The sequence below is a fragment of the Symsagittifera roscoffensis genome, chromosome 2 (assembly GCF_963678635.1).
Source record: "Symsagittifera roscoffensis chromosome 2, txSymRosc1.1, whole genome shotgun sequence".
Lineage (NCBI taxonomy): Eukaryota > Metazoa > Xenacoelomorpha > Acoela > Convolutidae > Symsagittifera > Symsagittifera roscoffensis.
The window spans coordinates 27,198,499-27,222,939 of NC_087063.1; the positions used below are offsets into that span (position 1 = coordinate 27,198,499).

Sequence of the window (24,441 nt, forward strand, 5' to 3'; positions counted from 1 at the left end):
TTGACTCAAAGCGGCTTTTTTCTACTCCCTCCCCCACCACTTTTCAAAATTTCTCATTTTTTAGTTCTTTTACGTGTTATTATGGCTAAATGCGAGATGTTACAAGGTGAAGATCGCGAAATAAATCTGTTCACCATTGTTAGTTTGTTCACCATTTTAATGTTTGCAATTCCAATTTGATAAACGATTGAGTAGTTTTTCAAAATTGAATTGTAAAGGAGAAAGAAAGTGAAAAGAGCCACCAAACTACGCATAAAACAGCTATCATTCAAAGTAAATCTACCCTGACTGACCAAAAATGTTGAATTTTCATAAATGGAAAGAAGCTTATTATACATTTTGGTACACTTAGAAAAATTCTCAGAAACTTCTATGATGAGCTTTTTTCAAATATAAAAATTATATTATCAGCGTTTTTCCATAAACAAAACATTGTTATTTTTCTAAACTTAGCCTAACTTTTTAGTGTTTTATCCGGCAACACAATAACGACGCATTTTCAAAGGTAAAAAGCTTCGTTGATTGAGGGGACTAAAAGTACTTTAAAATTCACCATGGAAGAGCCGTCACTTGAGTTACTAATATGTCAATTTTTTGGGCAAAATGTGCGTCTGGGGATTTTGCTCAAAATTTCCTTATAAAACTTAAATTTAACCTGAACTTTTTTAATACAAATTATTTAAAAAATTCAAATATAATTCACAGCAATCCTAAATTTTGGTGGAATTTGAATCAAAGCGGCTTTTTTCTTCTCCCTTCCCCACAACTTTTCAAAATTTCTCATTTTTTAGTTCTTTTACGTGTTATTATGGCTAAACGCGAGATGTTACAAGGTGAAGAACGCAAAATAAATCTGTTCGCCATTGTTAGTTTGTCCACCATTTTAATGTTGCAATTCCATTTTGACAAGCGATTGAGTAGTTTGTCAAAATTGAGTTGAAAAGGAGAAGGATGTGGAAAAGAGCCAACAAATTATTCAAAAAACAGCTATTATACATAGTAAATCTACCCTGATTGACCACAAGTGTTCAACTTTCATAAAGGGAAAGAAGCTTATCATACAATTTGATACACTTCCATACTTAAAGAAATCTTCAGAAGTTTCTAAAATAAGCATTTTTTATTATCAGCGTTTTTCCATAAACAAAAAATTGTTATTTTTCTAATTTTTGATGAATGTTTCAGTGTTTTGTCGGCAACACAATAACGACGCATTTTCTAAGGCAAGAATCTTCATTGATTGAGGGGAACAAATCTCTGCAATTTCCGCATTTGAGTAAAACTTGTGTTAGATAAAGCTTCATAGTTTGCTCAAAACTATGAAAAAAAATCAAGCTTTGTAACGGCTAAAAATATTTTAGTCAAAATATTTAATAGTAGAAAAACACTTTATAATTTTTGTGGAAAATTGAAGTAAATATTAACAGCAAAATTTTTTAGTCAATTTTTTTGTCTTTTGTTTTTTTTATCAAAGTTGAGACTGAACTACATTATAGACAAATGCAAAAAAACTTGGCATGCAATTATTTTCTTCGAAAAATGCTTATTTAAGCACACAAATCATATTGAGACTAAAATTGGAAAAAAATTCCTTAAAACTTGTTTTTATGTTTTTTTTGCAGCAGTGCAGAAACTGATATCATACTGTTTTCATATAAGAAAACTTGATGATGAACAGTTGTTCCAAGCACTTCTTGTATGAAAATGTATATTAAGATATTAAGCGTTTTGTTTTGTATGCAGTTTTATGCTAAGCTTTTTCCGTGTATAAAGGTCAACCCGGTTATGCAGCATTATAAAATTCATCCCGGTGAATCAGTATAAAGACGTCCATCAGAAGTACATCGATGTTTCATCAATTAAAAATTTTTTTTTTTTGCCGTCAATTTTTTTATATTTTTTAAAGAAAAAAAACTTATGATAATCGATGCAGCATTGATAACTTACCACTCAAAAAGGAATCAATAATTAACGTGTGACGATAGCTGTGAGCCTCATTCATTGTCACACGTTGATTATTCATTTTGATTTATGAATTGAGCAAACAATTGTTTTCGAGAGAAATCTCATTCAAAATAGAAGAGTGGTTTACGGCAAACCATAATTTCAAGGGGTTTATTTAAGAAGTTAACATCCTCTACCCCCCCCCCCCCCCCGGCCCCCGGATAGACCAAGTTAAGATCTTCCACCCCAGCATTTAATTCACATTAATTTTGCTAAGCGCTGCTTGTAAAATGCTTGATTCTGAAAATTTCTAACTTAAGTAGAACCAAGTTAACATCCTCTCCCCCATCCCAAACGGCTTTGGGGGGGGATGTTAACTTGGTCCAAGAAATGAACAAGATCGCTGCTGTTAGTTAAATGAGACGACATGACATTAAGATGACAAATAACATTGAAAACATGTGTATTGAACAGTCCTACAGGCCCTACTCAAACTATTTATATTTCTCTAAAAGCGTCCTCTAAAATTCCCACCAAAAGCGGTCGTCGTCTTAACAGCTATCATATTATTTGCCGGAAACTGAGATTGCTATCTATTTTATGCATGAGCCATGAACCTTTTTCAAATCAGTTTTTAGATACGTTTATATATGAATATCGAGTATCGATAAACTTTCACCGAGCCGTCCTCAAAATCGTAAAGTTTGTCTGCTTTTCCACCTTCCTTGATTTTACGATTTAACCGTGGCTAAGTAGGTGTGGCACTGTTTCGTTGATTTTAAGCAAGACGTGAATAGTTTTCGTTTATGCTTCATTTGTGTAGGTATCAACGGTTGGTCAAAATTCGGTGTCAGTTGTAGATATTCAAAACTAATTTATGCTGGAATGGTTTTTGAACTGATGACGGATACACTTTAGGAGCTCATGTTGATACTGTCTGCGCTATGTAAACTAAGCATATGCTTGTCTCGCACAACAAAACTTTTAAAATGACGATGATTTTTTTTTTCGTTAACTGCCTGGTGGTAGTGAACTTGATATATACCACAGGTAATTACGATGTATGTTTAGGTACAGATTGCGAAAAGTAGTAGAGGGGATTTTGCCGCGCAGTTCAACACTTTTTCAACAGATCAGTTTTGAAGGGGAAAACATTCCATCAGGAAAATCTGTGGAACAAGTAAATAATTCCAAACTATTTGGTAACAGTCATCATGCTCTTTTCTGTGTTTAGAATCATTGTTTGATATTTTCAGATAGTTGGAGTATGTGACCAAAACTCGGCGTTGATTTGCTTCGCTAAACAAACATCTACTCTGTTAAACAGTAAAATCGACAATTTAATAGAAATCTATACGTCTCAATAAATCTACGCCAAAATTTTCAAACAATATGAGAAATACCACGTGTTGCACGAAAACCGAGATCATGGCGTGAACAGCTATAAAACGACGGACCGATTTATTACATGATAGTACGACGAAAACCGCAAAAAAATATTTGTATTCAGAATACTTTATGAAGTAAATTTAAATTTTTATTTATTAACATGAAAATTAACTGAAGAATACTTCTCCAAAAACCTACTTGGTGTTTTTAGCCTGTTATATAAAAAAATAACGGCTAATAAAAAGATGCACAAGCCTTTCCTTTCCATATCTGCAGTAAATTAATTTGAAAAGTTTTTTAACATAAAAAATTTATTGAAAAAAAATTACAAAATTAGTCAGTAGAAAATTTTAACGTAAATATTATTAAATTTATAAAAAAGTTTCATGCTTCTCACGAAATCATTTTTTTTCTTCCGAGCTTCATCACCTAAAACATAACCAAGTGTTTTTGAAAAACTTTTATCATTTAAGTTCTAACTTTTAGAATTACTTGAACTTGAATTTTAAAATTAAAATTTATCAATGCCTATCCTTGCTTTTCAAAAAATCACGTTTCAATTCAAAAACAGATCATCAAGACTTCCCTTGGATCTTTAATTTCTCTTTAATTTATTTGATCATCAAGGCCTCTTTTGGATCAAGTAGAACAACTTTGTTCTTCCCACCTCATAATTTGAAGTGTCCAACGACCTCAAACGTCGATTCAGTCTCCAACCCTTATATTGGACCCATGACTAATAGATATTTTTGAAAAACTAGCCTTATTAGTTAAGACAAAGTGTAAAGAGCTCCGATTTATCATTCTTCACTTGAGCCCTTCCTCTTAGATGACCCAGGCTAAAACCCTTAAAATAATAGTAAGTTCTAAAATAGTATCTTACGATCTACTTGTTTCTAATTATACCTGAATTGTGTGGATTGATTAACTATTCTTCAACGTTTGATCATAAATCAAACCCCTAGATAAGATTAAGTAAGTTCATCATATATTAAAACCTAGTCACGAGAAATTAAAAAAATGATCCTAAACCAATTGATATACTCTCTCTTCAACCCGTCAACCACGACAATCTATGCCCCAAATTAAAATAACCACACAAAAACCGTAAGAAATCACAATTTAAGAAACTAAAACTCTAACCTCCGAGTATTGAATTTATCAGTCTAAACTTTATGTCAAAAAAAATTTAGGCAGTAAACAAACAACCTTATTACACAATTGTTGAATTAAAAACGAAAGATATGATCTTGTAACCACACCGCACAGACATACAATAGGATAAATCAGATCAAAAAGACAAACACGAAAAAAGGAAAAAAAAGCAAAACAAAAACAAGTTATTAAAAGAAGATTTTCAGAAATACGTAACGCAGTTTCCGAATCAAATACAACAACAATACAAGAAGATCAGAATCTGAAAGATTCAATAGATAAAAATGAGCCGACACATCAAAAAAAAAATTTCTGACTCAAAATCTACATCACCATCATCAATTGAAAGCAAACGCAGAATTAAAAATTGTTATATTAATAAACCGGTACGACTTTTTATTTGGAATCAGCCAATAAGAGACATTGAAAGTTTCAAATTAACAGTTCTAAGATACAAAAAAAATATCGAATACAACAAAAATTTTGACAATGACTCACAACTATCCTTTTTGGTATCCATCCACAAAGTGATTCCGCTCGAGGACAAAAACAATTGTGTCACAACTTAATCGCAAATTGATTCGAAAAAGGATTCAGTCCATGCAAACTGGAGTTTCCCGGAATAAAATTAAAAAGGCAATTTCTTGATCACTATAATAAGGGCATATGTAATATCACCTAATCCTACGGAAAATTCACCATCAAATTTATACCACCACAACCAAACCAAACAACACATCAAATACAAACAAATAACATAGTTATAGAAATCTCAAAAATCATCACAGAATACATGAAAAGTATACAACATCAAAATTCACAAAGAACAAATTCAATCTTTACAAGCGATGTTTTCTCTATAACTCTTAGTAATATATCTATAATAGAGTCAAAAGAAACACAAAATGGATCACCACAAACATCCCGACACTCAACTGTAAGACAAGAAAATTATCTTTTCTCAAAATTCTTAGATACAATCCGTGAAAATCTCGTTAGTACTGACATATCACAAAAAATGAAACATGACATACAACGAATGTTAGACTGGTTTATAATTGATTATTTTGTTCATAAAATAGAAATCAATTCAGCTTCAAAAAAAGATCCCTGATTGGTCTCATCCTTCATTTTTTAATATAACATCAAATTATCAAGTGCAGTAATTACCACTATTTCTGAACACAAATTTTATGTAAGAATTACTCCACTTACTATTGATGCAACACCCTTAAATTATAACGCATTATTGACTGATAGAACAAGAAATAATAGTTTGAATTCCACATTCATCAACACACAAGAAACACGTAATGGAACAAGAAACCTTTCACTACGAAATATTCAAATCACATCACAATTCATTGACCAGGAAATAGTTGAAAAATTGCATTACAACAACACAACAAAGCATTTCTCCGTTAACAAAAATAATCCATTTCCACAGACAACTATCCAATCAACAAAAAAACAAACTGTTGCCACAAAATAATCACAAAAAAATTACTAAACATATAGATCAATAACAAAAACACGACAAACAGATAAACAAAAAATTTCAAACAGAAATAATTTTGCAGATCATAATTACGATTTTTTTGAGAAAAGACAACTAACAAAACCCTCCTATATAAGCAGTCAAAATCAACCACAAGATTAATGCTACAACTAACAGCTACCCACTCAGTTTTCTTTAATGATCAACAACGAACTACAACAAATCGAAGCAAAAAGTTTCCATTTTTTCAACAAAAAATAAAATTATAAGCAACAAACAATTCACAAGAAATCAATCGCACTATTCAGAAGATGAGGACTACTATCATCAAAACCAACAACGTTTTAATAATAATAATCCACAGAACAGTCACTGGAATATTGATCAACCAGACCCAATATATCAACCAGATAATTTTGAACTTTTAACACGAAGTGAACAAACACGACAATTAAGACAACCCTTTCCTCCAAGACAAAATTCAGTATCATACAATAATAATTTCCAATCGCAAAATCCTATGAATACACAAAATTACCAACCAAATCACATGCAAAAGGAAGTCCTATTGCCATATTATCTACAACAACATGAAATCACACTGGCCCAACTTAAAAATTTTTCACAAAAACCAAATGCAGCAGAATCACCCCAATTGACTATGAATTCATACCTTATTCGAATAAACTACTACTGGTATCCACAGGAACAGACCCTGAATACTCAATAGAAGACTATTTAAATGCAGTCACCGCTAATTTAATTTTAATTATAGGATCTGAACCAGTAAATAGACCCCTCCGTCAAAACTGGATACAAATACGTACAGCTCTAATCCAAACCACACTTGATGGTGTAGACCAAAAATGGTTTCCAATTTTACCTATAGACATTAAATCAGACTGGAAAAGATTCACACAAAAGTTTTCAAAATTGTTTGACTATGAAAGAAATAAACAACATCAAAGAGTCCTATGCAATGAAATTCGTAGACTCCCCAACTCAATCAAACAATCAAAAAACTCGCAGTTACAATTGAGACATTAGTAAGAAAAGCATATTCTCTTAATACGCATGATTACAAAAACACGAAAACGGCAGAAGTTTTATTGATGGCTCAAACACCACAACTTCGTAAAATTCCAAAAAAAATTGAGAGCATCACATCCATCATCAATTCGAGAACCCGACATAGATTTTCGAAATTTAGTAGATAAACTAGAACAAGCTGAAATCACTATGCAATTGGAAGAAACAGAAAACCTAAAATTACAAGATGTAAACAACATTCAGACAACAACTTCGCAAAAAAATCATATTCATGATTCTGACAATGAATTAGCAGAAAAAATCATTCAAATTTTGAATATCTACGAAAAGAATCCAAATTTAAAAGGTAAGCCATCATTCGAAAAAATGGTGCAATTTTGTCGTAGATATGGAGACAAAAACCAAAAACAACATGAAAATCTAAACAAACCACAGAAATATAGAGAACCAAATAAATCTTCTTACCAATATTTGAGTCATTTCCAGACAGCTACAATAATTATACACAACAATCAGCTTAATGAAATAATTTTTGCGGAAGATCTCCAGAAAAAAAGAAGTTCACAAAATTTTTTGCAAAATAGATATTGCAGATCGAATAGTCAAAACAATCAATATCGAATCAATTAATCAAGATCAAGTTCAAACAGAAGCAATCACTCAAATTCAAGCAGAAAGCGTTCCATTTCAAACTCTCGGAACAGATACTATTCAAATGATCGTTCAAAAAATTCATCATATAATCGAATCAGAAATTATTCAAACAAAAGAATTCGACCTTTTTCTATAGTTTTTATGTAAATAGAAACTACTCCAACAATAGACCAAATTACAAGAATAACAATAAAAGATCCCATGATAAATCCAGGAATCAAAACAACAACTACCCAAACAGACAGAGAAACTATTCTCAGTCACCGCATAGAACAAATACTCAATATACAAATTCATAACAAAACTACGGAAATAGTACACCAAAACAACACAGACAATTTTTTCTTGTACAAACAACAGAAGAAACTCAACCAGATCCTCCCGGTAGTGACAGTACAGAAATTTCAGAATGAAAATTAAATCAAATGCCTTGCGAAACCACAGATGACGAAAACGAAACAAAAATTAAGCTTTTAATAATCAAGGTTAAAATTGAAAATGAAATGTAAAAACCAATCGATTTGAAATAATATCAAAACAATGTAATTCTTTCTAATCTTAAAAAGGAAACAAAAACCAAAATCAAACAGATTACGCTCCACAAATCAATAAAAACAGTTCAAATATTAATAACATATATAAAGAAACGACAAACAAAATACAACGTCTTAAAGAAAAAACTTTGGACATTTCCACTTCTCTTAGAAAGCCCAAAGAGAGAAGATTTTCAATCACCAGATCTTAAAGTTGCTTTCCTAATTGATTCAAGAGCAGAATCAAATATTATGAAGATCCCCACATGGAATGAAACCCAAACTACACACACAAAACTGTCACCTTCAAAAACTTCAAGTATTTTTTCACAACACTAAATTCAACCACAAATTATATAATTTAATTCAAAACAAAAATCATGAAATATTAACGCTTGCCGGAAAAATTCAAGTCATCACAATGCTGAAATCCTCTGGCTTCTGATTTGTACTGAAAACGTAATCCCCATGCTCGCTACAATTCTCGTAACATCAGACACGATTAAAACTAACTTTCCCGTGGAGTTTTCCCTGATGCAGAACCCTCGTAAGTATGATTATAAATATTTAAAGTAACAAATAAAACAAGACACTAACATTTCTTAAATGTTTTTCTCTTTTTTCCTTTATTTTAGATTTCATCAATCATTCATCTAAGAAAACAAAAACCAAAAAAAACATCAACTCCTTTTCAAAATTTTGAAAATGTAATTAACAATGAAAAAAGTAATCAAAGCAGTACATTTTTATCGCAATTGCAATAAATTGATAATTCCGCGGTAAAACTAAAACAATTCAAAGAGTAAATTATAAAAAAATGAATATAAATTACAAAGAAACTAACGTATTATTGTGAGCTTCATGTGTAAAGTTTTAAATAGTCTCTTTACTTGCCCACAATTCACACACGCCTTCCACCAAATTCGCACAACTCGCCTACGTAGAATTGTCTTATAGATGAATTTTAACTTTCAAAATCCAAATTATAACAATTTTAACTTGTTTTCACGCGTTTCCAACTTTCTTTTAACCCGGTTGGAAGGAATTATAAGGTAGCCTAACTAACCAACGCAGCACACTAACACCACAAACCCAACCGAATGAATAAGAAAATCCCACGGTACTCAGACCAGATTAAACCCAGAATAAATTTGGAAAAATTATTTTTTTTGAAATCTACTTTCAAATTTTATTGAAACCACTTGAAACAAAAAAAAGCCAAAAGAAAAACTCTTAACAAAAAAATCTTTTTTGATAAAAGGACACAACCAAAGACAAAAAAGAGAAAAACACCTGATAAAAAAGAACCAAAGTTGAACACAAAAGAGACTCTGCTCAAAGAGACGGTAAATTTGTACTCCCTCACTGACCCCACCACCCAGTAGGACAACCTGAGTTTGCTCTATAACCGGCCTAATACTATAGTTGGGCTACAACCACGCTTATCACCCATACCATATTTTTGACGAGACCGAAACGAAAAAATCGAAACGAAAAAAAATGTTTTTGCGAAAAGAACTAATTGAACATCATAACTAAAATTGATCTCACTAACAAGATATAATTTATTAAGCAACGTAAAAGATTTCTTAAGCATCATTGCATCGATCTAGAATCTTGACACGATCACTCAAAGACGACCCACGATAAAACCAGACCCCTTTCTGGAACACGAACAACTGCCCTTCTTCTCTCTACGAAAACAACTACATTTCTCCTTCCTTCACGCAATCACTGCTCCAACCGCTCAAAAGAAAACTACTCCGAAGAACAGAAATCTCTCCATCCATCCTTCATTACAATAAACAATTTGAAAACTGAAAACTGTCTAAGCACCGGACTGATGGGTGAAACCAGTTTAAAACTAGTATGTATAACCAATTATTTTTTTGAGAAAACTACAGGGTGTTTCAAATAAACTGTAATGTTATAAAAGCTTCTCATTCCATAACTGTTGATCAGTTCGACTTCAAATTCGGTGATACTATGTAGAACAGACGGAGATTTGATAAAACTCAAAAACTGCGTTGATGAATTGAACTCGATAGTGAATACCCGCGATTTTCCAACTATTTCACGCTTCCACGCAACAAAAAATTTTTTAAACTATTTGTTCATACGTAAATGAAAACAACGAAATGGTTTTCACAGTAAGCGAAGAAAAACGGATCATTTGTTTGTTTGCAATTTATGAATCCCCAACTGAAGTTCGGAGAAGATATATCAATGAATATTACATTGCCCCACGCGTTGCATCAACACTTCAACTTACGCAGTTTATCAGAGTGTGGAAACGGTTCCAAGAAAGAGGCGGGTTATCGAAATTTCAAGGGCAGCATCGAAAAGGAACGAACTTCGGCTTGAGACTTACTTTTGGTGTCTGGTGCTTGAGCAAGATTGAAACAGCGGCAGATTTCACACCACGGGTGATTTTCTCAGACGAAAAGTGGTGGGTGCTCGACAGCTCTCCAAATTCTCAAAACGATAGGAGATGGAGTTTAGTTAACCCCAGAGAATACGCGGAGTGCAAGTACCAGGGCAAAAAAAAAGTGACGTGCTGGATGGGTTTCCTTCAAGGAGCTGTTCTTGGCCCGTTTTGGTTCGTAGACGAACAGCAACGACCAATAACACTGAACCAGTTTTCGTATCTGAACATGCTGGAACACGACCTCTGGCCAGTCCTTCGAGAACGACGAAACTTGAGGCGCATATGGTTTATGCAAGACGGAGCCACATGTCACTGCACGGGACGCGTACTCAGTTGGCTTGGGACAAAGTTCAACGACAGAATTATAAGTAGACGAACCCCTATACCCTGGCCACCTCAGAGTCCGGACCTGAATCCCCTGGATTTTTGGCTGTGGGGTCATCTGGGGAAAATTGTTCATGGTGCGAATCCACAAAGTGTTGACGAACTCATGCAAACTGTAGAAGATGCCCGAAATACAATAACGGCCGATAATATCGAAGAGTGATTGAGAAATTTGACGAAAAGATTACAAAGCTGTGTTGCTCAAAACGGCGGACACTTTCAGCATCTTTTATAAAACAATTTTATCAGATATTCAAATCTCCGTCACTTATCTATCTTGTGCAGAAAAAATTGTGTATTTATCTCTTCTCAAAAAAAAGTTATAGCGTTTTATAAAATTACAGTTTATTTGAAACACCCTGTATCTCTATAAAATGTTTCTTACTAACCAATCATGATCCATAACTAACAATGACAATTATTTGTATTTCTGAAACTACTTGTAGTTTCAGCACCAGAACAATTTGAATAAACCTTAGAAAACAGTTGATCTCTTTGAAACAAGTTCAATAAACCTAACTCGCAAATACCAGTATACATTAGATCTTTTGAGACTAGGAGATATCAGGGTAAGATTAAGATTAGTATTAGACTAGGAAATTGCACGAGTCTATCTGGCCGAAAATAAGATAGCGTGACGAACAGACGGTGTACCTTTTCTGAAATTACTCCATGAGTAAGCTACCTCTGGCTTAAACTCACAATAACGCGATTAATTCGCGATAGTTTTTATCGACTAATTTCCTGTTAATTCAAAGAATATTAGCATCTTAAAATGAGTCGCGATAGCCTGGACATAAAATCGGTGATTTGGTTGCTTTGGGCGGATGATCGCGAAGCAGTAGTGATCTGTAAAGATCACTACATTTTTAATAATCGATTTCAGAAACAATGAGAGAAAAATTCATTTTACAAAAAAAAAAGATTTTGACAAGCATATTTTTGTTATACTTAAACACGTTTTGTGTAACTGAGTAGCAAAAACCGTTAAAAGGTTAGCATGAAGTAATTTGCATAATTTGGACATAAACTTAAATTTGCAGCAAAAAAGCAATGATCGCAGAATTCGAACCGTATGCTGGCGGTTAAATTCTTTGTTCTTCAAGCGCGCCGGTTGCAGTTGGGCTCCTTGCCGCGCTCGTCATCGATATTTTTCTCGGTCTGCAGTCTAGAAAAAAACCGAATTTCGGTCACGACCTTCTGGAAAAACCAAAATTTGGTCTCGATAATCTAATCATCGAAACACAATCTCGCCCGAATCTTTTTCAAACGCAATTAATTTATCAAAAATTTTACATAAACGACTGTTTTTCTTAGACTTATTTTCTTTCACTTTATTTAAAAACAAAAAAAGTGATCAAAGAAAATCGGAAAACCTACATCTAAACAAGCCAGATAAAAACCGAGGTCTGTGTTCAACCTGGAATAATTGAACATGAACATTTCAACTCATCTTCCGATCGTTTAAATTTTCAAACTATGAACAACTTTGAACTATTAAGGGCTTATTATACGTTTCTGAGACCGTTTTTCACAATCCTTATGAACTTCAGCATGCTCTATTCCGATATCCATCAATAGTTAATCGTGATTTGTGCTAAAAGTTAGATCATTTATTAGAAGCTTAAAAACCCATCTAGTAGCCCTATTTTATTGTTACAAATAGCTTACAATTTTTTGAGGCTAGCTTAGAAGGTTAAATTTTCAAGTTAACTTCTGTAATGTTCAATGTCATCATTTATACCTTCCAGGCTAAAGGATTTTTTTAATTAGTCATCTAAAAATCAGTTTTCATTTTTAAAATTAGATATATACTTAAACAACTGATTTTTCGTACTCTGATCCCATCGAGCAAGTCCGTCTGAAATTTGCCTGGAATCGGTAAAAGTAATAAAAATAGCCAAGTATTCCAGTGAACAGCAGATCGATCATTGTTTGGAATGCAATCAGGAAATAATCCAGTCTCCGGAGCTTGGCCATAATGATGAACATGGTCAGGCAGTATAAATTCAGGAATACAGAAATTGCGGACACAGGAACCTGTAATTACAAACAAATCTACATGCCGGATGGTAAAATAATACATTTTTGTCTTTCTGATTTTTGATCAAATTAACGGAATATAAACTCTTTTTGTACTACACTTTCGTTTAATTGAAAACGAATATATCCCCGACTAACTGGGTTCCAAAACTAGAACAAAGTTTTGCACTTAAATACACTCTGAACACGGTATAGCGGTTGGTCAAACTTTATGTACACATAATTCTCTAAATTAAATCACTGAATTTTATTTACTATACAAAAATTAATGTGTTTTTTTTTGTGTTTTAATCTATTCACTGATTTTTTTTTACCATGGTTCTTCCTCCTCAACGGCTTGATTATCAAAAAACGAAATGACGACTCTTCCTGGTTTAAAGTTTTGGCCTCCAGATCGGCGATATCCCCGCTATCTATTCCACTGTCGTTGGTTTCTGCTGCCTGAATCAGACCGGGATCTGGATTTTGCCAGCTGCCAATGATCTGGTCCAACAGTTGTCGAAGCGAACGATATAGTTGTGCATTTTCAACAGCAAAACTATCCTCAGAGAAGTCATCATCAGTTTTCGGATGATCCCGATCAATGTTTTGAAGGCTAGCGATTTCTTCAGAAACCGCACCTAGGAAATTGTCAGAATCCCACGACACTGGCTGTTGGAGATCTTCAAAAAGTGGCATCCATTTTTGCAAATCGTCATCATCGAATATACAGTGGCAGCGTTGTCATCGCTATCATCAATTTCAATCGCAGTTTGAATCAAGATCTTTTTGTGACCGTAGGGAAGAGTCTGCCGGCCATCATGTAGCGTTCGTCATCAAAAGCTGATAAGGATGTTTCCGTCGAACCACAGTTTGTATACTGGGTGACTCAGATGCGACTCGACTGTTTTCATTTTTGAATCACGAGCCAGAGGTCAAGGTATCTTGATACCGCTTATGAGTCAACATCTTCTGTGCAGCTTTTGATACATCTTTGCCAATAGTTTTATAAAGTCTAGAAATATAATTGAATGATTACTAACCCATTTAACGATGATCATGATGAGTTGTAAAAAAAATGGCGGTTTTTTTTTGTGGCTGCTACGTCACATGAAGGCCAGGGGGAAGAAAAAATGACTTGAAGGTCAAGTGTGACCTTAAAAGTGAGTCATCATTAAAAAGGTTCCGCAAAATCAAAAGTCGTTCATCGCAAAAAAAATTCCCCGCCCGAAGGAAAAAATTTTCCAAACAAATAAGTTTTCCCAGCCCAAAAGAAATTTTTAGCCGACGAAGAACTTTCTTCTGAAAAAAATAAAAAAAAATCCGAAATAGTTTTGCTCATAAAAAAATTTAAGGAAGAACAATCATTGCCAACTGAAAAAAAAATCCGTGCTCAAAAAGAAGGCAAATAAAACTGATTTTCTCTGGACAAAATGGAATAAAGCTTGGGTTTGAGGGGTATAAACTCGGTTATTATGTCCCGTGCAAACTCTTAAAATAATTAATTTGTTTTTCGGATTGTAGAGAGGTTGATTATTTGGTTAATTTGACAAACCAAATACATTCAAAATGTTCCGCTTTTCAGAAATGTTGCGATAGAAATCTTCATTTTTGATTTCGTACAGTAGACTGTCCGTACCAGAAAAGAGAAGTTGTCATTCAAACTTTGCTTTCATTTTATCGTAAGGAAATTTATACAAGTGAAATCTTTTTGTTGGACTCGTAGTAAACGCTGCCAAAGTTTCCCTAAAACTTTTGTAGGATTCAAACTCGAATGCACTAATTTCTCGCAAGGCGGCTTGATAATCTCTGACTATCGGAACGAGCGTTCGTTTGCGCTTGAATCGCGTGTTTTCCCATAGCACAGTTGTTTGGAAATTTTTACAAGTCCTCCTCAAATTTGTGTTTAGCTTGTTGGCGTTTACTCGTGTTCAGAGGGATATATGGTTCCTTTCATGCTTCTTGTTCAAACTTCAGCACACGGTGCATTTGTTTAACTTTTAAGCCCAACCTACCATACAATTTCAGAAGCTTGTAACGAATTGTATAGTTTGACTTGTCATGCATTGTCTGCAGGAACTTCTTGGTCTTACCAATTAAACGTCTTGCAATTTCTTGATTTCTCACCTGCCCTAGTAAATTTGTTCGGTAGGTACTCAACCAATCCTGGGGTACGGTTTCTTTGTAGGAGCTAAAGGGTATGCTTCTGACTGTCATTCAGTTCTGCTGGGTACTTGAGATCAACTCCAAAAATCAATCCAATCAGTCTTCAGTCGTTTCAAAGATTTGGTTCAAAATTACCTTTTCGTCGAGATGCTCTATCAAGTCAAAGTCACGCACCGGTGATTTTTCCGTTTACAAGACACCGCCATAGAAGTTATTTGCGTCAATCAAAAAACCGTAGGTGCTAGGTTGATCTGGGTTGAAGTCAAGGCATTCTTTTTGTTTGATTTGAAAAAGTAACTATGGAACACAGATGCAGTGCCACCTCGCATCATATTGTCGACCAATTCGAGATGCATGCGTTATGATATCAGCTGAATATTCCAGTGTTTGCAGATAGGTTCGAAGGCGTCTCCAGCTAAGTTCGAAGCGCTAAAATGGTGCGCACAGTCCAGGCCATAAGTTTGGTTACTAATTTGTCGAAAAACTTCAAACACGCATGCAAGAAGGAGTTTAGCACACAATATATACAAGTTGTGATATTCCTACAGTTTCTGATATTTGAGCTCTCTAAAAACTTTCCTTGCATGCTCCAGATCCGCTTGTGAAACTGAAAACCTCCACTATTCAAAACATCGAACCAATGCTGCATGCGAGGCAGTTCCTTTTCTGCAATTTTTTCTCAACTAGCCATGTATGAATACGGGTAGAAATCTTTTGTCGTATCAGACATCGTTGGTCCTCTGTCTCGTTTGCAAAATAGTTGTTCAAAATTGCTATTATTTGCACTAGTAGATTATCTACCAATTTTTTGAGTTTCAAAACTTGCATGAGTCAGTGAATTTTAGATACTCGGAATTTTTTTGATCAGTTCCGTTCTTGATTTTTATAGTTTGAATTGAGAATCCATTGCTTAGCGATGTTTTTTGTCGGTGCTGGGTATAACACTAATTGTACTGGTTGGATCGCATTCACGCAATGCCAGAAATGTGTGGTGAAGTTCATAGTTCTTGATGTTATGTCCAATTATTGGGGTAAATTTCACAGTTCGTCTTGCTTGATTGCGTTTTTCAGGTGCCCCTCCCGGAAATTTTTCCAGAAAAGCGACAACGGTCGAGACAATTTTTGTGCTCATTGATAATTTGTTTGCAATAAATCCAACATAACGATGTGTTTTGTTTGTTCAACAATTTGAGTTTTCCTATTCTTGATTTCCAATTCTTGCTTTCGATCATATATTTTTCTCGCTAATTGATTAACTGGTTGAGAAACTTTTTCATGCATTGATCAGAGATGTCATTGTCAAAAAAGTAGAGCTGTGAGTTTTCGCATTCAATTTCAGCCAATGAACATCCACAAGCTTCATGTTTTTGTACAGCTGGGGTTGATGATCGCCATGAATTATCAGGACAAGAATGTACAAGTTTTAGAAAAGATTCAGAGTCGAAATAAATCACACAAGTGGTAAAAACCAGGTTTTCGAACTCATGTCGGTTGGTACTTTTTTCTGCTGAAAGCATGACTACTAGGGCAGGTCTATGGTTCTTACAAGAGTGGATGTGTTTCTCATGAACTCATCACTCCAACTAATGTGAAAACAGTGTCTACAAACTACAAAAGAGGGTGATTGGGCGATCCCTATAATTTTTGATTTCACAGATGAGTTTCAGCAAATTGATTACATGTGCATAGTGATGCTTTGCAAGCTCATACAAGAGAAGTAGGTCCATGTCAAATATCTCAATTTCAATGTTGCTATCATTTTTGGGTCGTTTTGAATTATACATAGGCAACAAATCTCCCTTTTGGTACTAGAACACATTTACAATCACAATGTTGAGTTTTCGAAAATTCCAATTGATTTGAAACTCATGGGCAAATGACAAGTAATTTGGGCTTTGTGTGCACGTTCAGCAGTGTATGTATAAAGTTGTGTTCGCGCAGCTGCTGTGTTTGCTTTTTGTTGATCAGTCAGAAGTAGCTCAAACCATGCTTCAAATTATAAGCAGCCGTAAAGCAAATTCGAAGCAACTATGATCGTCTTGATTTCTAATGTTTATCAAAGTCTGATTGGATTCTCGAATTCGAAAAGGCAAGTGAATATAAGAAGATCCACGGATTAAAGAGAAATTTGCATGTTCAACAAAAAACTGAATGACGTGTTACAAAAACCAGCCGCTTCCATAAGATGCAAAAGTCTCCAAATCTGCTTGTACTTTTTCGATCAATTCGAAAACTGGTCTTCTTCTAATCCGAAACTCATCATCGGCTACATGTCGGAGTTTGCATAAGGCCCATCTGCACCACGTTCCTTATGAGTTTTTGAAGTTGAGCTTTTTTGTAGTGCACAAATTGCAAAAAATCAATCGACTTATTTTCATCCATTGGATGGTTCTCGCCAATCAGGCATGTCTCAAGAACACCAAAAAAAGTAGACTCATTTTTCTGAAGACTTGTGCCGTTGATTTTATCTCCATCAGCAGCATGCGCATCACCGAGATCAGCATCAACAGCGTCATTTATAGAAGCTAAGTCCGCAGAGGCAGTTCTCATAACAGGTACACCATGAATTGCTAGTAATTGAGATGATATTTTTTTGGCGAAAGCCCAAATGAAAATAGTCACAAACATCTCCTAGTTGACCATGAGTGTAAAGAATATGTTTTTTTTTAAAATTTGAGAGCATTTGAGCCGTGAATGAACACTCATTGCATCTATAAACAAAAAGACCTTTTTCAACAAAGTTTTTGTCGCGCTCCTGGCGACTTCTATTGCCCTTATTTGCATATGTCAGTGTCAAAATTTGCGCTTGAACATTTTTTGATTTTTGTTAAGCAAGTGATTATTAGAAAGAACTAAAGTCAAGTGATCTCAAAATAAAATCGTATACAACAGAAGATAGAAAAACATAACTTTTCGTCTACCAATTGCAGAGAACACAGTTTGTGTTTTGCGCGCGCAAATTTTAATTTGGATTAGCTTTTCCGTCAAAATTTGAAATACATTAAATTTCCACTTATTGTACATGCTGAAATACTAATGGTTGACATGGCTTGATAATTATAAAATTTTCAGACAGTTATACAAAAGATGTTAAAATTCAATATAAAAAAAAATGAGTGGGTCAGAGTTCAAAGCCGTTTTTTTACTTTGAGCTTCATATTTCAAAACGTACGTCACGAATTACAGAATATTTCGAAAATACAAATCTATACTGCTCCTGTCTTAATACATGTACTGAGCATGTGGTTTTAAATGCAATGTCTAAACAAGCTGATACTATGTTTAAACACCTATTTTTGAATTGAAAAGTCAATAGACCTATTCAAATTTAGATAGATTCATTAAGCCAATCAATTGTTGTTTGTCATCATATTTTCTTAAGCTTCAACAATCACTAATTTAGTTACTGGGTATAATGGAGGGTTTTAAAAATGCCGGGCTTAAGCAAACTGTGCGACTAGAACCTATAATTTAGGAAATATCATCATAATTATTTTAAAATAGCAAACCTGGTTTTGTTGTTTTAAGAAGCAGTAATGGTAATAGTGTTTTCCTCCAAAAAAATAGCGTAGTCTTGTAAATTTTGAAAAGACAAAAAACGTGAAGGATCTTGCCTATAGATGTTAAACCTACTACTTTTTTTCACTAAAAACATCCAATTTTCTTAAGTAATAAAATTTTTTTTTAGAAAAGATGTTTTTTTGGGCTTGAAGTGTTGATCTCCACAAAAAATAGCGTTACAGGTTCTGAACCCTTGCTAAAATTGCGTAGCTTAGTGGGAGCACAAAATTTACAAGTACTACAGTTTGTAGCTGATTGTTCCGAGTTGAGACCTGTCTCGTTTTTAAGTGGAATAAGTATGGTTGTCACTTGGTTTAATTTACATATTAAAAAACACCAAAAATGTTTTCCTAAGTTGGTCAGTTATTTCCGCTTAAATAGTTTTTGACGGGAAAAATTTAGCTGCTAGAATAAGCAATTGAGCGAGAAAAAACCTTTAAAGTAACAGTCTCCTCCAGCATTTAAGACAGATGTCCTACTTGCTGAGGGGGAAGAGCTCGAACCCCTGACATTTTAAGACAATTGTCTTAATTGCTGGGCCCCCTCAGCAACTAGGACAACTGTATTGAACGGGAGGGGGTTAACCAATAAAGGAATTCCCTCATCAGCGAAAAGTGGAGTAATATAAGGGGTACTTCAGATCACTTTTGTTGAAAAATTGAGATGTTTAAAATGTCTCATTTGCTGATAGATTTTATCTTTTTCTCCTTCAACTTATAGTGAAGTTTGTTCAAAGTTAAAGATGATAGGTTCATTACGCGAAACATAAATCATGAAAAATGGGTCCGATACATGTTGCAACAAATAAGAAAATGCTTGTGGAATCCAGTGACAGTAAGAAAAATTAGCTTCGGAATCCATTGAAAAACAGTGGAATCCAGTCACAAAAAGATTAATTTAACCGAGGAATCCACTGACAATTGGTGGAATCCAGCGAAATTTATTGAAATCCACTTCAACGGCCAAAAGAAATTTGTCTGTTGAATCTACTGACAAAAAAATAGCCTGTCGGCATTTTGTGTAGAAATCAATTGATTGTGGAATTCACTAACAAAATATCTAAAACACGCAAAAGATGTGTCAGAGGAATCCAGACACGTGAAGGCACAAATATGTGCTGAGTTATTAAACCGAACTTGGTGTCATTATATAGTCGCTCTAAAGGAATTGTTTTTGGCTTGTTCATTTTTAAAAATTCTTTTTAATGACTCTCTGTGGTCGGAGCATTGTGTTCTATTTGTGTTTCAACGGAACATACTTTTATCAAAAAAAATTTAGAAGAACTTAGTGACAAGGACCCAATGACAAATTTTTTCAAAAAAAAACATTTCATTAAAAAACCAAATCACTTCAATGTGGGAATCAGCGCCGACTAGTCGTTTGTGTTAGTATCTTTTCATCTAGAAATTCAACAAGGAATAAAACTATGAAATTACGCAAAAAATCTTGAGATAAATTGAAAAATCGTGGTAAATAAATTGATCATCCAAATCATAGCTTGGCGTTTTGATTTTTTGTTAAGACTTTTTGCCATCCATTTTGATTATTTGTTTGTTGAAAAGCTTTTTTTCAAAAAAGTTTTTGAATGAATTTTTAGGCCCATTTTTGTTTCTTTCTGCTAAACCTTAAACTTTTCAAATGGTGAAACCGACAACAAACATCAGAAATATAAAACGTGACAACTTGTAACGGCACTTCCACGACTGAAGATGCTACCTCCGGCAACAAATTCGATAGCAGATTACACTGGCGTGGACGTGAACGAACTTTGGATCTGTTGATGCATTCAAAATTATTCAACTTGCTCACAATTTCGGTCGTAGCAAGACTACGCGGCAACAAAAGTGAAATAAATATTTATTTTCAACTTAAAACACCGAAAATGGTCACAATCAAAATCGTCTATCCATGAAGGCAGAACAAAAATTAAAGAACTTCAAAGGTATTAATTTCCTGTCGAGACCATTGAAATTCAACATTACAAACAGATTTGCTTTTTTAAATAAGGATACTACAATTTTCTGGATTGAATTAAACTAAAAGCCGGATTGAAAAAGTTGACCTTGATTCTGCGCGATTTTTTTCCGAAAGTAATTGTAGAAATGTAGACTTTTGCCCTCTTCTGTGTTGAGGAGGATGAATTTGAATATCAAAACGAAAAGTTAGCAAAATTTTGAGCCCAGACTTTCAAATCGGTTGCAATCTGTTCGAATTTTCACATCTGACCCATATCATTGTGAAAAAGAATAAAACTTTCGCCGTCGTTAGTTGCTGCCAAATGGGCTGCCAATTATTGATTATCGCTTCAATCATGTATGATACTAGATAGAAACAAAAATAAACACGTTTAAAAATGAGTATACAATCAATTCAAATCTTGAATCCAGCAGCTGATTTGTAAAAACTTTTGCACCCCTGTCAATTTAATCTGAAGGTAAGAAAAACTTTGAAAGATTTAAACCATAATTACTTCACCGGTGTTTCACATTGTTTGTTTGGGCCACTCAATCTATAGATAAAATCAACAAAATTTTAATGAATGCGACGATAAATTCGTTAGGTAAAAAAAACAATTCTCTCTACTCTTTATTAGTAATTCAATCGAGAGAGCATCAAAAAGTAGTCCTGCCTGTAGAGCAATGTATCTGATTTCATTTTCCAATTTTTTAAAGTTTTTTTAAAGTTTTTTTCAATATCTTTGTTTTCAAAGAACTTAGCTTTTCAAGAAACATCACGGAGGTCGTTACTATCCAGTATATACAAATCTCGAAATTGTGCTGAAAGTCTTTGTGCAATTCCATCAAATTTACAAAAAAAAAAGATAAACGGATTGTCGAAGCCTGTTGATTAGCGTTCTTATTCTGTTTGCTTTCATTTTTAGGTTCAGCAACTGATAGTTTCTGTGTTTTGATTTTTGTACTCATATTAAATTTTGTATTATTGATTTCTTCAATTAATACGGTTCTGTTCAGTTTTTCAGCTGATTGCGTTTTCCTCACAACTTTACTGAGAAGTTTGATCAATTTAAAACATATTACTTCTTGACTGAGTCAAATTCATGTCGAGTTCGTTTCTAACGCACGTTTTTTTCTTTTCAAAACAAATCTATAGTTTTCAGATCAGTTTTTGTACAGGCGCTATAGATTAAAACTCCAAGCGGTATTACTGGCTCAATATACACTATGTATAGACGCAAAATTGTTCTGAGAAACATTTTAAATTGATACATCTAACCTGCTATTTGCTTAGGTTCTGCATCTTGCTTAAATAATTGGGGTGTGATGGTTAATTTTTGTATCCAACAAAACGCCAAAATACATGATTTTTTTCTTTTTTTCAAGTTTTCGAACTCTGAATGAATAGCTCACATCGCTCTTTGCCTGTAAAATTTTACATATTTTTTACCTTTAAGGTTTCCTTTAAGGTCATCATTTTCATCAAAACAATTACACAGTTTTTAATTTTTTTTTCTTCATCTGCTCATTGAAAGAGTTACTTGACCATTCAAAAATAAATCGTCGGCAAACATTAAAAGTTTACCTTGTGCCAGTGTTGGGGTGTTATTAACATCAGTGTTATTTACACTGTTATTAACACATGTTATTAACGTTATTTACACAGCCGTGTTATTAAGTGTGATTTACTTCAGTTTGAAATGCCTGGATCGAACGCTGGTGGAAGGCCCGTGGACGCTATTTGGGAGCATTTTGAACGACTTCCGAGCAACAAGTCCAAATGCAGGGTCTGTGGGCATGAAGCGGCCGCAAATCCTGAGAGGATGAAGAAGCATCATGCCAAACACGCGGATTCTGAGAATCGACCACCGCCCGCAAAGCAGCCCCGAATCACCGATTTTACCGTTTCGACGTCCAAAGACGATAAAAACAAGTTTGATATTTTAGTTGGGCGGTTCTTTTTCGAGAACAATATCGCATTCAACATTGTGGAATCTACAAGCTTTAAAGAGTTATGCCATGCATTACATCCAGGGTATAAGCCACCGAATCGGAAAATTCTTGGCAATGAAATCCTCGACACCGTGCACACACAGTTGGAAAGCAAGTGTTCAAAGAAACTGATTGGGAAGGAGGTTACTCTTTGTATTGACGGATGGTCGAACACCTGCAACGATCCTATTGTGGCAGCTTCGATCCAGCATGAAGGAGACGCTTATATCATTGGATCTCTGGATACATCTGGTGAGCCACATACAGGTGAATATTTGGCGGAAGTGACGATCGATTTCATCAAAAAAGCGGAAGATGCTGAAAAATATGGCGCTAAAGTTATTGCTGTCGTCACGGACAATGCCGAAAACATGAACCTAATGCGTAAAACAATTGAGGAGAAAAAAGCCGTGATAACATACGGCTGTGGAGCGCATCAGATGAACTTACTTGCCGGAGACTTGGTACCAACGTCAATACTCCATAAAGTAACCGAGGTGGCTAAACTTTTCCGTAACTGCCATTTACCAAAGGCATGGCTGGAAGCCGAGGGTTGCCTAAAACCTCCTATGCCTTCGAGCGTCCGCTGGAACAGCCATCTCAGTGTTCTACTTTGGTACCAGTCATCGTGGACTAAAATAAAGTCAATTATACTCCGACATTCCGATTATTTCTCTTCAGGTGCCCCTAAAACGGTATCGCAACATATCAAAAGTTTGGCTCTGTTCCAGCAAGTAGAAGATTCTGTGAAATGTTTGAAACCGATAAAAGATGCTTTGAATTGCTTGCAATCTGACAACATTTGCGCCGCTGAAGCCGTGGAAGCATGGAAAGATATTTTGGATGGGTACCGAACTGAATCAGAGTATCGAAACTGGCTAGAGGCGGCTGAGAAAAGGTACAACAAATCGGTGCCGCCAGTTTGGTTTCTTGCCAATATTCTACATCCTCAGTATGCTGGGAGAAGATTGACTCCAAAAGAGCTCAAAGAAAAGTATACCTCTTTGTTGCCAGTCTATGTTGATTTCGTAGCGGAGGGTAAAACTGTCTTCATGGAAAACTGGGCTCCTGCATCTGGATGCAAAGTTGAAAACTTCATCAAGTTGAGCAGAGACGAGCAAGAAATTAGCCAAGGACTCGCTGAACTGATGATCACAATGCTTAAATTGATCCCAAGCACGGCTGGTTTGGAACGGGTTTTCTCAACAATGGGTTTTGTACACTCGGACTTACGTAATCGTCTTGGTTCTGAGAAGGTCACAAAACTTGCATTCTGTTTGCGTTCGCTGAAATCTCAAGACAATTGAATTTTTCGCGAATGAATTCTGTTTTTTGAGTAAATCACAGTTATTAACTGTTAAAAACGTTAATAACGTAAATTATTGATTATCGCTTCAATCATGTATGATACTAGATAGAAACAAAAATAAACACGTTTAAAAATGAGTATACAATCAATTCAAATCTTGAATCCAGCAGCTGATTTGTAAAAACTTTTGCACCCCTGTCAATTTAATCTGAAGGTAAGAAAAACTTTGAAAGATTTAAACCATAATTACTTCACCGGGTTTTCACATTGTTTGTTTGGGCCACTCAATCTATAGATAAAATCAACAAAATTTTAATGAATGCGACGATAAATTCGTTAGGTAAAAAAACAATTCTCTCTACTCTTTATTAGTAATTCAATCGAGAGAGCATCAAAAAGTA

At 34.5% G+C, this 24,441-nt stretch overlaps 1 protein-coding gene across 1 annotated transcript; it reads left to right on the forward strand.

The window, feature by feature from the left end:
• Nucleotides 1–22,439: 22,439 nt before the first annotated feature.
• Nucleotides 22,440–24,038, forward strand: LOC134839779 (uncharacterized). The gene has a single exon (XM_063855400.1). It carries the CDS (start codon nt 22,440–22,442, stop codon nt 24,036–24,038), a length of 1,599 nt encoding a protein of 532 aa, XP_063711470.1.
• Nucleotides 24,039–24,441: the final 403 nt, after the last annotated feature.